The sequence below is a fragment of the Tenrec ecaudatus genome, chromosome 14 (genome assembly GCF_050624435.1).
Source record: "Tenrec ecaudatus isolate mTenEca1 chromosome 14, mTenEca1.hap1, whole genome shotgun sequence".
Lineage (NCBI taxonomy): Eukaryota > Metazoa > Chordata > Mammalia > Afrosoricida > Tenrecidae > Tenrec > Tenrec ecaudatus.
Window position 1 is genome coordinate 32,888,449 of NC_134543.1, and position 17,718 is coordinate 32,906,166.

The 17,718-nt window shown below is 51.0% G+C and overlaps 1 protein-coding gene across 24 annotated transcripts in view; it reads right to left on the reverse strand.

Moving 5' to 3' along the window:
- The window catches only part of SIPA1L1 (signal induced proliferation associated 1 like 1), a 335,625-nt gene that overhangs the window by 45,748 nt on the left and 272,159 nt on the right, over positions 1-17,718 (reverse strand). For all 24 annotated transcript variants that reach the window (XM_075531736.1, XM_075531745.1, XM_075531744.1 and 21 more), the window contains one exon: positions 10,994-11,263. In XM_075531736.1, the coding sequence (XP_075387851.1) occupies positions 10,994-11,263 (270 nt within the window). The remainder of the gene's footprint in view (positions 1-10,993; positions 11,264-17,718) is intronic.

Sequence of the window (17,718 nt, forward strand, 5' to 3'; positions counted from 1 at the left end):
ACTCTAGAATGACTCAAGGTGCTGCAGCGTGGGCACTGACCATGCACCAGCGCTTGAACGAGTTACGGTCACATGAAAAGCACTCTGTTCCTGGAGGCTCTATCTCCTGCTGTGCTGTGATGTGGGGGCAGAGGGATCTCGGAATTTCCGGCCACACAATTAGGGACAAGGCTGGTTAGATGGGATCATGGAAATCCTGCTGTGAGGCTCTTCCTGTGACAAGGTCAATTTCAACTGACAACCAGGAAGCACTCCCTCATCCAGTTAGAAGGCGGCAATCTACCACACCCAGATAAAAGGACTGTCACTTCCTAGTTGCTGGCAAGCAAGCTGCTTGAGGCTCACAGCTTGGCATGCACCATGGGTTCCTCTGCAGTTGATTTCCTACCTAAGTCTGCATCCAAAGGGCAGGAAATGAAGCTGATTGCACGCGGGACCGGCTGCAGAGTTTGCAAAGTGATGCACGCGGGACCGGCTGCAGAGTTTGCAAAGTGAAAATGTGGGCACGAAGCTGAGAAGGTACTTAGAATTTTATGAGGATGCCATCAGAAGAGTTGGACACGCACGGGAGCTTCTAAGCAGGAGGAGATGCGCTGGTTGCATGGCCTGTGGCTGAGCCCCCTCGCAATGCATGCATGCGCACATGGAGCTGTCGGGGTGCTGCTGGATTTTGCTTCATGCAGCGAGTGACCAGGTTTGAGAGCCAGGTGGCTTTGGTGCTCCATCGTGGCCCCACTGCTAGCCAGCTGTGACCTGCAAGAAGCATTTCATCTCTCCGTGCCCTGGCACCTTCACCTCTCAGGGAGGCATTCCACCAGCACCCGGCCCACTGCGGGGTTAACCTGGGAGACTCACACGAAGGGCTTGGCACATGACACAAGCTCGATGTGTGTGAAATTGTTAATAAAATCTGCCTGCAGAGAGTGGCAGTAATTCAAGCAATGAGCAGCTCAGGTACAATCTGCCTGGTCACCAGCTCTCAGGGGAGGCTTTGCAAAGGAAACGTGTTGGAGGTGCGACCACAGGCGCCCAGGAGCTTCACAAACCCGTGAGTGAGGGCATGGGAACATGGGGGATGTGTGTGGCCTCGGTAGGGGACGGGCAGGGGCACGGGGGGAAGGAAGCCCAAACTTCATAGATAGGCAAGAAGGAAGCACAGGAAGTTCTGAAGCAAAACATGTGTCCCTTAAAGCTTTGTTTTTTTAATTTTTAAAAGTGCAAGAGAACTGCTAAAGTAAGCCTCAAATTTAAAAGATATAAATTAACTAATAACCCATTGTTGTTATTCGGTGCCATCAAGTCAGCACCGAAGCGACCCTAAGTACAAGACAGCGAAACCCTGCCCTGTCCTGTGCCAACCGCGCCACTGGTACATTTGGGTCCACAGTTGCATCCACTGTGCCAATCGTCTTGTTGAGAGTCCTTTCTTCTTCTTCTTTCCTTCTGATCTGCTTTATCAAACAGGAAGTCCTTTCCCAGGGACGGGTCTCTCCTGAGAAGATGTCAAAATTGAGACAAAGCCTCACCAGTCTTGCTTCTAAGTTGCCTCTGGCTGTACTTCCAAGACGGGCGCGGTGGTCTTGCTGGCCGCCCGTGGTCCTTTCGGTGTGCCTGCCCAGCGCCACCACTCGCGTGCACCAGCCCTCTGTGGTCCTCCCTCCCCCTCTCCAGCGCTCACTTGGACATGGGCGTGTGTCAGGCGCACCTGTGCTCACGAGCAGCAGGCCTGTGGAATGCAACAGATACAGTTTGCTTTCTTGACTGCCGCTTCCCTGAGCTTTGACCGCGGATCCAAGTCAAATGAAATGCTTGGCTGCTTCGAGTTTTCTCCTGTTCCATGTGCCGCTGCTGCTGGTCCATCGAGAGGGGGTTTGCTTTCGGTGGAACCCTAATCCACACTGCAAACGGTCTTCGTTGACGTCATCCCTCGGCGCTCCAAGTCTTCCCTCTTTCCGCAACCAGGGCTGCGCCAGCCGCACATGGCAGGTTACTGTGGCCTTCTTCCTTCGATCCTGATGCCTCCTTCTTCCTCACCTATGATGGCTTCTCAAATGAACCGCGCATCACACACGCAGATGGATTTTAACCACCCAGCTCGGTTACAATGACTACTTCTTGGTCTATGGACACATTTCTGCAGGAGCAGATGGAAGTGCCAGGGGAGAAGCATTCTTTGTAGCCTTATCCGCAACTGGCCATGATCCACAGCGCCAAGTGCCTCTGCACAGTCAATTACTGTGCAAGTAAGCATCTTCCTCACCCAAGAGCCGAGTGACTTCAGCAGTGAGATCCCCCTTCCCTGGCCTTGCTGACCAGCCCTAAGAACACGCTCATCTCCACGGCTTACAGCGATGGTTTCTGCAGGTGAGACCAGGAAGGGAATGCAGCCAACTTTTCTTGGCAAGACAGGCAGAGCCACACAGTCCCTCGGTCACAAGTCCCCGTGATTTCCTAAGAGGAAAGACCTGACTCAGACCTGCTCACCGACCAGGGCTGTGAACAAGACCCTGGACAGGAAGGGTTCACGGATGTCACTAACTTTTTCACAAACTTATAAATGCGCTGTGACAGCCATAAATCTTAAACATGCGAGTGCTTTCAAACACAAGGCGCAGACCTTGTGGTGATAGCTGTATGCTCCTGATGTGCCCTGACCAGCCAGAGGGGCAGGTGAGGCCTCTTCTCTTGCCCATACCGAGGAGAAGAGCCTGGCCCGAGGAAGGCCAGCTGGACCCCATTACAACGGGCTTTTGTGAAGGCTTTCCTGGGGCCAGGAGAGGAGGGGGGGGGCTGGAGAAGGGGGCTGAGGCACTCCCAGAGCCATGGTGGGGTCTTGTACAGATTCTCCCACACGCTGTGATCAGACTAGGCCTTCCTGCTGGTCTCCATGGAGAATAAAGCTCTTGACCTCGGTGGGAGGGCAAGGCCCAGGGGCTGGATAGATGAGGGGGTTTCAAAAACTTTGCTACAAAAAGGAAATGGTCTTACGTCTACTTTTCCATGGACGTTTGGAAGCCCCCTTGTACATGCCCAAGGAAACGTCTACAGCACCGGGCACGACAGTGCTTCCACTGGACGTTTGGAAGCCCCCTTGTACATGCCCAAGGAAACGTCTACAGCATCGGGCACGACAGTACTTCCACCCACCGCTACGTCACTCCTTTCTGAAGACAGCGTTTGTTACGAGGGCCTGGGCAGCCCTCGATGGTGTCCTGTCTGCCATTTGAACTCACAGAGATAGTTTCTGCTGAACTTGATTTGACTTCTCCGACTGCACCATCCACCGGTGCTGTTTCCAGCACAGCACACATCCCGAGTTCACTGTCTCCACAGAACTGACATCAGACATGACCCTGTCCCTGAAGACAACCTGGCCTCCTTGTGCAAACAAACGGACCCTGCCCAGCCTGGCCTACCACGTGCTCCGACACTCAGAGCGTAAACAGGTCTGCCGAGTCCTACAATACCCGGTTTGAACTGGCTACGGTTCACCTTCACAGGGCTGCGCTTGGTAAAACGCACCTAAGGGAACAACAGTGAGAAGTGACGGTGGCTTACTCTGCTGGCCATGTACCATCTCAGGAAATCTTCACCATGAAGCGACGGAGTGAGGCTGGCACCCTATCTAATGAGCAGGGACCATGAAGTGGAGAGACCATAGGACACTAGTGTAGGTCACACCCCTCTCCTCCCAGGTGATGAAGCCAGGATGCAGAGCAAGGTCCCGGGACTCCAGAGCCTGCCCTTCTTAGTCACCTCCGTGAGTCCCCAAGGCCTCTGCAGGGCGGAAGCCCTGGTAAGGACCCTCGGCTGGCTGCGTGCAGAGGTTAGGAGAGTGACCTCTCTGGGGACCTTTCTCTTATTCCCTGGACCACTCTGCTGTTTGGGGTGAGGGGACAGGGACTGGAAGGAAGGCCTGGAACCCTTAAGCCACTGTGCAGCTCCCCGATGTTTAGAGCAGCAGTTCTCCCCCTTCCAGCCATTGCCTCCCGTGGTGGTGACCCCCAACCATAAAATCATTTTTGTTGCTACTTCATCACTGTCATTTTGCTACTGTTATGAACCGTAATATAAATATCTGATATGCAGGATGTATTTTCATTGTTACAAATTGAACATTAACGCATAATGATTCATCACAAAAACAATATGTGATTATATATTATGAAATATTTATTTCTAATGACAAATCAATGAAATTTTGTCTTGAAGCATGGTGTGGCCTGGGTAACAGTCTTCACTCGGGGTACTCGTAGGTGGGCGTATTTGCATGTGGGCGGACCTGCCTGGAGACGGATAGAGGAACGGTGTCTCAGTTCCATCGGGAATATGTGTTTTCAGATATTGTTAGGTGACCCCTGTGAAGGGGTTGTTCGACTCCCAAAGGGGTAGAGGGCCCACAGTTTGAGAACTACTGGTTTAGATGTTTCGGAAACCTACTTTTCTTATAATCTAAAAAATGTAATCTTGCCAACGGTTTACATGTTAGCCTCCACTGTGGATGTCAGCGGATGCAAGCTCCTCTGAAGGGCTGAGGAATAAGGGGCCGTCAGCCCTTGGCGAAGGCCTTCCCTGTGCTTCCACCTCCGCTAGGCTGTCGGGAGCCACGCCACAATGCAGCTTGGGTCTCTTACGGGAATTCTCCCAGGGACCACCGACTTCTCCGCCTTTACTCAACAGAGGCAGGCTTTCCCTGAAACAGGGAAAATAGGAGTACCTTTTTTGTTTAAAAGACCTTTTTATTGGGGACTTTTACAGCTGATTTTCTTCCCTCGTCCTCCTCGTCCCCACCACCTTCCCCCTACTCTCCTGGTATCACTACCCCCACTTAAATAAGAGTGTCTTAAGCTTCATCAACACAGGTCAAACAATCCTACGTGTCTATTTTTTATTCTACAGCCTATGAGATTAAAACCTGTGTTGTTTTAACATCACTTAATTTTCAAAAAATAAGAGGATTTCAGACGAGCCAGTCAGGGTGCAGTGTAGCGCCAATGAAACATACAACTTTCCTCTAGTTCCTAAATGCTTCCTCTCCCTCTCCCCCCTCCACTATCATGATTCTTGTTAGGAACTTGAACATATTTTGCTAGGCCATAACAACCAAGACCTGGGCATTAAAAAGAAAGCGAGTCATCTATCCTACATAGACATCTTTTTGTTCTGAACGGCATTTGAATGGATCTGGGTGATTGTCTGAAAGACAGTGTTTCCAAACTTTTCATGGCGAAGGAAGAAAACCGTGTGCAGCCGGATGGAACATGGCCACAGGGGGCCGGGCTTGGCTGCGGGTTTAAGTGAAGTATGGTACGTGTTTTGCAGTTCAGCACAACTTGTTACAATTTGGGGGCAAAGGTGTAGTGTGAAAACAAATGGCTGCTGAGGAAATACGATCATCACCAGACAGGAAGGCCTTTCCACTAAGCGCACTGTCATCACAAAAGTCCCGGTCGGACCTTACAGCAACCCAGGTACAGCTGGCACCCAGGCCAAGGAGTGCCCTCACTCAGTAGGCCTTCCTTGCATCACTCAGTAGGTCCTTTGCTCTCGGCTAGAGACGATGGGAACGTGTGCTGGTCACTGACACTCTACTTACTACATTTCATGCGAGAAATATCACGAGGCGAACTCAATGAAGCTGGTACACATGAAGGATGCAGTAAGCACTACTGATGAATGCCATGAGGCTGTTCTAAACCCATACTCCGGAAAGGGTAGTGAAATAAAATGTCTGAGATCCTATTTTCTACTTGATGACTTGAAAGTTAAGGCAGAAAGTCCTGGGCTGTGGCAATAGGAATGACGGGATAGGACATTGAGCTCCTCTAAGTTTTCACGGAAGGGGATACATCTACTTATCACAGAGTTCAAAGTGAAGACTCCAAATTGAATGAAACAAATAACCTTAACACCTCCACCATGAGACACGGCACCCCCTCACTGGCCCACAATGCTACAGGGGACAGACACTGGAGACACAGAATTGTGCCCAGACTGAGCCCCTACACTGGAGCAAAACACAAGGGAGCGTGACAGAGCAGCAAGAGGAGCAAAGCAATGAAGTCCCCAAGGAATCCCCAAAATAGACTTCAGAATCAGTGGACATGGCTGGGCCCTTCACCAGATCCGATTGGAAAACATTCAGAAGAGTCAGCAGACAGACCTAGAACTATTTAGAACCTTTTAAAAACCTTCTCCCCTTTCCCTTTTCCCATGTCTGTCCATATGATAGGCAGGATAAACAATTTCAAGGAGAAAACAATGGGGTCAACAGGTCCAGGTGGGGGAGCATGGGAGAGGAGGTGGTGGGAGAAGGGATGGGGAGCCAACAAATTCAGGGAAAAGGGAACAACAAGAGATCTAAAACCCATGGTGAGGAGAGCATAGAATGCCTGGTGGGGTCAGAGCAAATGCAATGTAGCTGAGAGAGTGTGCTGAGAGGCAAATGAAGGTCAAACATGATAGTGGGACAGGAAGAAAGTAAAAAATAACGAGAGAAAATAACTAGGAAGCAAAAGACAATTATAGAGGTATAAATACAGGCATGTACATATGTAAATATATTAATATGTAACTACAGGGATATAGGTCTATGTACATATATTTAAATGTTAAGTATCAAGGTAGCAGATGGACACTGGGCTTCTACTTACATCCTCCCTCAACACAAGAACACTTTATTCAAATAACTCGGCATTCTGTGATGCTTACCTTCCCAACATGATTGCGGAAATCAAAGTGGTGGATAAGCAAATGTGGTGAAGAAAGCTGATAGTGCCCTGCTATCAAAAGATATAGCATATGGGATCTTAAAGGCTTGAAGTTAAACAAGTGGCCATCTAGCAGGGAAGCAACAAAACCCACATGGAAGAAGCACACCAGCCTGTGTGATCATGAGGTGTCAATGGGATCAGGCATCAGAAGGCCCCAAACAAACAAATACATTGATGCAAATGATGGGGGGTTAGAATGCCCATCTGTAGACAATTGGACATTCCCTCACAGTTGAGTCACAAAGGAACTATGCATCCAGGGTGCAACGGAACACACAACACTCCTCTAGTTCTTTAATGCTTCCTCTCTGCCCCTCCCCCCACCATCATGACCCCAGTTCTACCTTACAAATCTGGCTAGACCAGAGCATGTTCACTGGTACAGATAAGAAGAGCTCTCAACACACGGAATCCAGGGCAGATAAAATTCTCAGGAACAGTAATACCATGAGGGGGAAGAGGGGAGAAGAACCAACTGTAATGATTGATGTATAGCCCTCCCCACCCCAACAGGGGGATGAACAACAGAAACGTGGGTGAAGGGAGACAGTGGACAGTGTAAGACACAAAAATAACAATAATTTCTAATTTATCAAGAGTTCATGAAGGTGGGAGGGGAAAAAAAAGGAGGTGATACCAAGGGTTCAATCAGAAAATGTTTTGAAAATGATGATGGCAACATATGTACAAGTGTATTTGATACAATTGATGTATGGATTGTTTGTCATAAGAGCTGTAAGAGCCCCCAATAAAGTGATTCATTAATAATAATAAATTCATAAATAACTGTAACACCTTTTAAGATCAGTAGTGCAGTTCTCAGGCTTTACAAGACACTTGAACTCTGTTACAGACTGAACGGCACCCCCCAAAACGACGGGCTGCAGTCTTACCAACCGTGCGACTGGGACCTTCTCTGTGGAGCCCCTCTTTCCTTGACCAGAGAACCAGGTAAGCCGTTCCACGGCAGGGTGGGTCCTACATCTGATCCTTTCTGAGTTTTTATTGTATCAAAGAAGAGAACAGATAAGGAAACAGACTGACCCACCGGGAGAAGACACCACACGATGACCCGTCCACAATCCAGAATGCCAAGAAATGCCTACGCCCACGAGAAACTCTGGAACAGAGCAGAGCAAGCACGGCCCACCAACACCCGGAATGCCAACTCCTAGCTTCCAGAACGGGGAGAAAATGAATTTGTTCTTCAGGGGCGCCCATTTTGTGACGGCAGCCCTAGAAACTGTGACACCATCGGAAGATCGGAACATCTTGCTCCGTGTCCTTAAATAATGACTAGCTGAAACTGGGAGCATGGAGCAGAAGTCGGATTTCCCTGAAAACCAGAGGCCATGTCCCCACTGCCGCGTTGGTCTGTGCTGCCTGGAGTCCCGCAGGGCCACTCTTCAGAGTCTGACGGGGTGAGAGCGCTCGGGCGCATTTTCCACCGCGTGGAGCTGAGATGAAGGGTAGGGAATATACATGACCATAAAAAATCTCTGAAAACGCACGGAGTTCCAAATAGGGCGCTGCACTCCATCTCTAGCACAGGGAAGCCACCCGCTTCAAACGATGCTAACTAGGGACAAAAATATTTCCACTCTGGAAGGTGACTGTTTTCAGCAACAAGCTGTAGTTCCTGGTAGAAATGACAGCCAACGTAGAATGGAGATGCGCTCGGTGCTGCCGTATCTGGGATTTTGAGGCGGGGAACCAAATGCACAAACGGTGTCATTGGCGAAAGCCGCCCGACTCTTCCAGAGGGAGAGAAGAAACAGCAACCCGAGGGGAAAAAACAAAGATCCTTCCCTAAACAGGATCATCTTGCAAAACGCACGCCAAGCCACGCATTCCACCTCACACACACATCAGAGAGAGCCTAGTGTGGAATGTGCACAACAAAGAATTGATTTGGAGACCTCTGGGTGCTTTCCTCCTCAACAATGATGAGAGCTACAGGACTCCAGAAGGGAATGTGGCCATGCTGGAGGAGGAATCTTTTATTGAGGTACATAGCAAGGCTCGGCAAATGAGTATCTGAGGCTACATGAGGAATTCTTAGGACAGCTAGTTTTTGAGTGTGTCTGTTTTTCGGGGTTTTCTTTGGGGGACGGGGAGCATGGGGAGTTTTTTGAAAATGTTTCTAAATGATATCCTAGTATTTTGAAAGAGTTAAGGGACACAACGTAAGTGGTCACAAAAGTTAAAAGACTTTGTAGTGAAGATTTAACCAGGTCTAGATTTGTGCTCCCAAATGGAACCAATGACTATTTTTATACATCAGCATCTGGGAACTATTTCCTCTGCTACCCTGTTCTGCCTGGCCCGGCTCCTGCTGCTCTGACAGGCCAGGGTCAAGTTTTGGCTTCCAGAGGAATCTTTTGAATGCAGCTCCCGGAGCAGAGACCTCTTCCAGGCCATGTCCAGTGAGAGGGTCGTAAACCCTCAGAGACACGATCAAGCAGGTGATGGGGAGTGACAATGGCTGGGCAGTAAGAAGTAGTTGGCTTCTCTTAGGGGGGGATTAACAAGCTACTCAATGACACTGTTCCCTTAGCTTGGGCAATTTGAGAATAACTAAATTTACAGTGGAGCCCTGGCTGGTGCAGGGGATCAAGCACTCAAAGATGGGAGAGGTGGCGATCTGAACCCACGCATGCAGAGTTGCCCTGGGAGAAAAGCTTGGTGTTCTGCTTCCCTAGGCCACGGCCACTGAAAATCCTCTGTGGCCGTTCTACTGAGCACATGGATCAGTCACCAAGCGCCGGAACGGACTTGACAGCAAGCCACAGCAACTAGTTTACCCTGTAACTTCCATTTGAACTGCTCAGTCTAGTTGAACTAGAGGTCCTGCCGATGCAGTGACAGGAGACGGATGGGAACCAAGAGCAAGGGGGGCAAACAGAAAAGGTCTACCTGCCTCTATCAGCCAAACCCACCTGGGTTCTAGTACTAAGTGTTGTATTGGGTTTCCCAGTGGGTTTCAGGAAAGAGATGTCCGTCCTTGTCAGTACAGAGCTTGGAATGATCATTTGCAAAGGACTCCACTATGACTTTCAATTTACTAACAAATCCTGGGTCTCCTACTTTCTGGGTTTTCTCCTCCCTCCCCAGTTTGCCAGCTTTTCTCAGGGCAGAGTGTTTTCACACGCTCCTACACGATGGCTTCTCTCCACTATTTTCTTTGACTTTCCGAGCAGCAGGGAAAAGGTGTAAGCTGTACCACTTGCTTTCCCTGCTCACAGTTCTCTACAACAAAGTAACACCAAAGGCTCACCTTCCTGAGCGACGACCCTGAGATAGTTACAGTTCATTCTGCCAACCTGGCCGAGAAACACATGTGGGGTTAATTGAAGGGCGGAGAGATAAATGGCTCCGTGAGCCTCGCCTTTCTAGTTCTCAGGTCTCTTCCTTTCTGATGGTGGAACCAGGGTGCAGCTGCCTTAGCCAGTTCCCTGTTTCCCCTGGCAGGGCTCACTTCCTGCAAGACATCCCCCAGGAGAAGCCACGTGGACCTACCCCGATGCAGCCCTGGGTGCTGGAGCAGCCGTGTGGAGACCCCTGCCAGCACTGAGATGCTTACATGCTCACTGATTCGGCTTTCCTCCTGCAGACAGCATCATAGTGTGTGTTTTGTGAGATGGAGGAGGACTTCGTAGATTGGTGTCGGACACATTGGTTAATGTTGGACTTATGGGCTTAGGAAGCATTGGGTGGGGATGCTTTCTTAATGTACACTTACCGTTTACATAAAACTCTCTCTTATATACATATGAGTTTCTGTGAATTTGCTTCCCTAGTTGACCCAGACTAACTCAGACTCCTACACCACCAGTCCCCAGAAGTCACACTGCCACAGGTGAAAGCCTGGCCAAGCCACTGCTAAGCCTGCCTAGTCCACGGGCTACATGTGCACAGCGCTGAGCCCCACTGATGCCGCATGGCTGGGGTAGGGGTGGAGGGGCTGTTTATGAGCAAGGCACCCAGGTACCATGGAGAGAATGGGCTGTGGGTCTGGACCTTACCCTCCTTTAGTTGATGGCTACGGAGGGCACGAGTGCCCATTCTTTACTAACAAAGCGACAGACGCAGTGAATTACTCAAGTGGCGATTCTGGAAGTCTAGCAACCTCAGGGAAGGTCTAAAGTCAGGGAACCCCGGCTTGGTTAGAGGTCAGGGTAGGCACGGTCTTTCAACACAGCTCTGAGGGGGCCACTCACCGTCTCTCGAGGGGACGCCCATCACTGGAGATGCTTCTCGGAATGTTGGCGGCTCTTTCCGGGGGAGGCATCTTCCCGTCTCCCTTTCCGGTGTTCAGCCGGGAGGTCATGGGGCTCTGCACTTGGGAGGGGACCTGAGGCGAATGAGGCCCCTTACTGGCATTCCTCTGCCATTTGTTGTTATTTCGGAAAGGAAATTTGAATTCGTAGGAAACCCCTTCGTTCATCTTGTATTCTGTCACTGGCATGCGGTAGGCTTCAGAGCAACTCCTATTAGTGGGGGAAGAGCAAATTAATATTGCTTTTTCTGGTTGAGAGAACCACACTGACTTTCATTAACCGCATAAATGAATTAAAAACAAACAAGAAACCATCCTCTACTTCAAACCGTCTTTCAGTCGGTCAGTCCTGAAATTAGTTCCTGTTCAGAAAGCATCCCACTAGCATTTTCCTTTCCTCAATCCCAGCGATGGCACCTGAGAGGCACCACTGCCCTGTGGGACCCGTGTAGGCACATGGGGCAGAGGCCCGAGCATGTGGCCCAGAGGAAATACGCAGTGGCTGTGCGGCCTCTCCCGTCAGGGCCCAGGCTCTGAGAGAGGGTCCAGTTTCCAATTTGTTGAAATCCTTCCTGATATTTGAAGTGGGGACAAATCTTGGGATTCAAGCTGAGAGCCAAATTTAGCACAGGAGAAAAGCAAATGCCAATTATAGAAATACTCTAAAGATTAAATCTCCAGGCAACAAGGATCGCCTAAAACCAGACTGCTTTCTTCAAAGCCAGCCATCATCCGGGAACAGGGCGCTCTGGAGGGAACTGCAGGCCGGGCAGGAACCTCGCACGCAGGTTGTGCCAGTCTGCCACATGTGTGTGGTGTTTGTGACCCCAACACCGGGAATCCTCTGTCCACTCTCTCCCTCCGAAGAGCCAGGTATGAAACCCACTGACAGACCATCGCTGGAGAGAATGAAACACCTGTTCGTCCTACAGCATCAGCTTGAAGGTCACGACCCAGTGGAGGAAAGGGGTAGGTTAGGGGACCTGGAAAGGAGGGCTCCACGCCCCCTGGGACCCAGCTGTAAGGAAGGGCTCCCAGCGCTGTCCAGCAGACAGTGAGCGCCAGAAACAAGGCCGGGGCAGGCTTCGCTTTCCAAGTAGCCACGTTAGGGAAGCAACATTAGATTGGCAGCATTCACTTATTAATATATTTTACTTAGCCCCAGATATTGAAAAGCCCTGGTGGTGTCATGGTTAAGCGTTTCGCTGCGACACAGAAGGTCAGAGGGCAGAATCTATTCACGGCTTCACGGGACAAAGCGGTGGCAGTCGGCTTCCGTCAAGAAGGACAGTCTCAGAAACCTGGAGGGACAGTTCCGCTTTGTCTCACGGGGTCACTAGGAGCTGGAATAACGTGATTGGCTTCCATCAGAATATTGCCATTTTAATACGTAGCCGATATTTAACATACTGAGAAACACCCTGCATCCTCTTCCTGCCCCGCCTCGTCTAAGCAGGGCTGTATTTTCCATGCACAGCGCGTCCACACCAACAGCACGGCCTCCGGGGCATCCCCTCTGCCAGGTCCCCAGCAAGCGCGGCAACGGGCAGCCTGCTCGCTGCCCGGTAGGGGAGGGCACGCAGGAAGGGTTTCCGCAGGTGGAGGGGAGGACGCCCACCGTGGAAGGGAGCACCCTTTCGGGACCCCTCTCGGCCTCGCAGGGTCTGAGCCTGAGAGTACAACACGCACCCACCATGCCTCTGCCCCTGTTCACGGCTTCTCACGGTTGGAAGCGCTGCATGTGGAGCATGCGCTCAAGAGGGTGACGGGCAGGTGGGGCCCCGCCCAGCTCGGTCTCAGCGGGGGCCTCCAGCGAGAACCGCCTTCCCGGGCTTCGCTCCCACTCCGGACTCCGCGGAAGGCCGGGCAGCCTGACTCTCAAACCTCGGCCCCTCCGCACCCAGGGCGAGCTCCGCTGGAGGTGGATTTCCAACTCTCCTGAACACAACTTCCAAAGGAAGAAGCCACGTATGTACACTGGAAGAACACGACCCCAGTACACAGGATGCATCACCTGACATTTCCCATTGTGGCACAGCAGTCTGTGTTACTCCATGTAGATTTAGAAGTCCCTCCTTGGATGGACTTTACGGCCTGCACGAGAAGTAGGACCTGCAGCGTGGGAAGCACTGCTTCACGGCACGTTTCTCATCACCCTTACGATGCCAATGTTGCTAAATGAAAACATGCACTGGAACACCTATGTTACCAGTAACTCTGCTGTCATCTGACCTGGTCTTCCGTTTCCATGCGACAGAGAGACCGGCAGTTTGCACGCACACAGAGGTGCCGCAGAGACCGGCCAGTGAGCTGTTCCCCGGTGGAGCCTGGACACCCGGGACACGGTTCCCTGAATCCAGAGGTTGCCCCTGAGTTGGAAAGGACTAGACAGCTGTCAGCTACAACGTTCCTGACCTACTCTATCGTATTATACGCTGCTACGCACCAGCGCTCCTCATCGACAGGATAACAACTTCAGACCAATGGACAGTCTTTAAAATGTACCATAATCCACGGGAAACTTTCTCTTGGTCTCATAAAAAATCAGCCCTGGTCTCTTGATACACGGAATCCAGGGCAGATAACTTCCTCAGGAACAGTAATGGGAGGAGTGGTACCATGAGGGTAGGGTAAGGAGGGAAAAGGGGGAACCAATCGCAATGATCAACTTATAACAAACCGCCCCCCCCCGCCCATACACCAGGGCCTAACAACAGAAACATGGGTGAAGGAGACAGTGGACGGGGTAAGATATGAAAATAATAATAGTAATTTATAATTTATCAAGGGTTCACGAGGGCGGGAGAGCATGGGAGAGAGAGGAAAGAGGAGCTGATGCCATGGGCTTAAGGAGAAAGAAAATGTTTAGAAAATGATGATGGCAACATAGGTACAAATGTGCTTGATACAACGGATGTATGGATTGTCATAAGAGCTGTAAGAGCCCCCAATAAAATGATTATAAAAAAAAAAAAAGCCCTGGCTTTGCTTCTCCTCAGCAAGGATCTGTTTTAACTTAGAGAGCCAAGGATCACAGCCTAGCACTTGGGGCCGCTTCTGCAAGGAGCCCGTCATGTGCACAGCACTGTCTGTCACATGTTTGGGGCGGTAACTTTCCCATTTGTCCCCCTTCCACCCAACAGGTCCCCTGACTGGCCAGTCCGCGGCATGGCTCCTCTGTGCCTTCCAGCCCGGCTGGCATGAAGGCAGAGCGCACAAGTAAGGGAACCACGTGAACCCAATCCACGGGGCCTCCACCTTTGGGCTTTGCTTGCTTTCTGAAATGAGAGCCTTGGCAACTGATAATCACTGCAGTTTCTCCTAGGTCAAGCATGCCGTGAAACAGCCTATCGAGATTGGTCAGAGGACCTGGAAGTCTAATACTGTCTCCTCTTCAGCCGGTAGGTCACCCCCACCATGCCTAAGACGGTGTTTGATGTCCACAGAATACAGCTTCACCAAGCCTAAGCAGGGAGGAGATGACTCGTTTGTAGGTGCTGAGAAACTGGAGGCACCACTGAGCTGAAGCTGAGCCTGTGGCCACTTGTGGTTGCCTTCCACGGGTCTCTGCAAAATGTGCGACTGCTGAATGGGGTCTGGAAGTACCGAGCACGTTAGAGAACCAGGATCGGAGCTGGCCTTTCCTGGCAGGCGTAAAAGCCCGGAGCAGGATTTTGATGCCGAAGTAAAACTGGGTGCTGAGCAATCATGAATCTGAGATGCGCTCCCCAGGAACCAAGCACAGCAAGATGCGGGAAAGCCAGCTCCACCACAGAAGAGCTCCCTGCGCAGACGGGGAGACAGGCGTGCCAAGGAGGTCTTGCCCGAGTGCACTCAGCTGGACGGTGGCCGAGTCCACTCTGCCGGGTTAGTCACTAACTGGAGACTATGTATGAGAGGGCGACAGACGGTTCATGGCCACAAATGCACGGGAAAGACAACGGTGTTTCCCCCCACGCTTTCTGAACCCCTCGTCGCTCACGCCAGACCCCGGCACTGGCATGACGCTGCCATGGCTTGCACGTCACTCAGGGCACAGCTGATACAGAAGCATTTCCTTGGCAGAAAAGGGGTGGAACCACTTTCATAAACCGAATCAAGCAGCTGTGAGTCAGAGGCGTTCTCGGGTTTGGGGAAGGCTGTGTCTTGCCAAGCCACGGGTTCCAGATTGGAAAATAAAATCTCTCTTTGAACCGAAATTCCTCATCTGAAAAATTAAGAGCCTGTAACCTAAGCTTATCCTCCCTAGTCCTTCTAGCTGCAGCGGCAGGCTTTCCTGTTTTAAAAAAACGTGTTTGCTTTTGTTCTTGAATGAAGAGCAAATGGACTCCTGTCTTATTTAAAACGGGGAGGGTAAGTGGGTCCTTTTATATAACTTAGTTTTCAGCTCTAACGGCTTGATTCGTTTCTTTAAAAAGTATAGGCCCCTTGATTGTGATGATGATTGCACAACTCTTCTCAATTTGGCTGTGCTATTGAATCGTACGATAAGGGAATTATATGTCAATAAAAATGTTAAAAAACAAACAAGTATAGGCCCTTAGTAGCCCTTATCGCCCCGAAAAGGGAGTGGAAAGCAAACAAGAGTGGGAACCTATGTCAGTTGGGTGGTGGTGGTTTTTAATTATTTTTCCCTCTCCTCCTTTGAGAATCATCTATTCAACTTGACCTTTCCAAGTCTCATTCTTCTCATCATTTTAATGGAAATAACGCTGCCAGGGGAATTGTATCTGAAGCCCAGCATAGAAACATAGCCTTCCTTTCTTTGTCTTGTCTCTTTTTCACTCTAAGTCTATTAACTTTGGAAGCATTGCAGGGAAAATAACCCTATTCCACACTTTCTGGTTAAATAACCCACTGCTGTTGCTATGACTTTTCACCGAGCTGACATCTCACACAGCAGAGACTCTGGCTGTGGACGACCGACGGCTCTGACGCAGGCAACCCACACCCCTTCCCTCCCCCCTGGGTCCTGTGATGGTGCACAATTGTCACAGCGACCCAAACTGAGAGCTGGTGTGGGGTGGCCGGGCAGGCTGCCTCCGGCTAAGCTGTCACCTGCGCACTGACAAGAGGAGGAGAGACTCGTCATGAGAAGTGAGCAATTAGTTGCTAGGAAAGCAGCAGTGGGAGTGTGAAGTGCGGAGGAAACGAGGTAAAATAAAAAGACAGAAGAGTCTTCTCTCTCTTGTTGAACACTGCAACGGTGGTCCCTCTGCAGCGGTGTTTGCAGCGGGGAGGGGAGTGCATGCTCTCAGAGCCCCCACAGGTGTAAGCGCCATCCCTGCCCACCCTCCTGGAGGGCCTTGGCAAGGGGCTCTTTCCCTCCACAGTGAGTATGGTGGCATGTGGTTCTGAGGCTGGTGGCTTGGCAGGGCAGTCCTGTCCAATGACCCAAGTGGCAGCTTCCCAACACAAGATGGTGGTGGTGACTCCCTCAGGGAGCTGCTAGGAGGGAGGCCTTCAGCCATGTGCAGGCGCCACCAGCACTGGCTGACAGCGTGTACCTACCCCAACCTTGGGAGTAAGGTCTGCAGCCTGGAGTCCCATGCGGTGGGAGCACTCCCTCCCCAGCCATCAAGCAAAGCCTGCAAATGGAGTCAGGGGTTCCCCAGCCATGCTCCTCGAGTGGTTTCCCGCTCAATGATGGCTCACACTGGTGTGAAAGAAAAGGATTCCTGCCCCAGCACTAACCTTTCTCAGCCTCCGTGTCTTTGAACATGGGAACAAACGTAATAGAACTGCTAGCCCATAGGGTTGGCATGAGGGCTCAGGGCACTGGTGCACACAAAGCTGCTTTCGAGAGCATGGCACGGAAGCAGGCACTCGGTAAGTTTTGCTATCTTTATGCACACACTACAGGATACATCTAGACCATTCCATCTCCTATTGCAGGACCATTCTATTCCAGCGCTGCCCAATGAGACCCCTTGGGTTAAGCACCCACGTGGTAAGCACTTGGCTGCCAACTGGAAGGACGTCAGGTCAAGCCAGTCAGCTGCTCTGCCAGAGAAAGATGTAGCCTTTTGCTGCGGTGAATATTTACAGACTTGGAAACCCTATGGGGCAGTTCTACTCCATCCTGCAGAAGACTGTGACTCTTTGCAGGAGTTGAACGCCTCATCTTTCTGCCTTAGAACAGCTGGTGGTTTCCAACTGCTGACCTTGCATTTAGCACAGCAGCCTGTCACCAGCAGGCCTCCAGGGCTCTGTCCTGAAAGACAGCTGGGAGTTGGAAGAGGCCTGGTGGCAGGGGGTCTGGCTTTTCTGCTTTTGCTTTACTGTTGCCCCATTCAGCCCCCGGATAACTTACTTTTTACCTCTCCGCGGTCCACACCCCATATGCAATGCAAACCTGGGAGGTGAGAAATCAGGCACAGGCTCAGGGCAGGTCCTATGATGTCACAATGTACGTCAGGTTCACTGAGTTGACAGTCCTTGGCCCCGGATGGGAAACTCTGCAGTGTGTGTACTGCAAGCCCCAGCTGGGCTTCTTCGTTGGGTTGAACGAAAGCAGCCAAGTTGACCACTTGGAGACGAGACCAAGGGACACAGGGACACAGGCAGAGGCAGCGTGAGGAGCATTGGGGGCAACTGTAAGACCGTCCGCCTTTCTCTCCGACCTCAAGAGTCCTTCTTGTGTCACCCTCCAGCCACAATACTTAT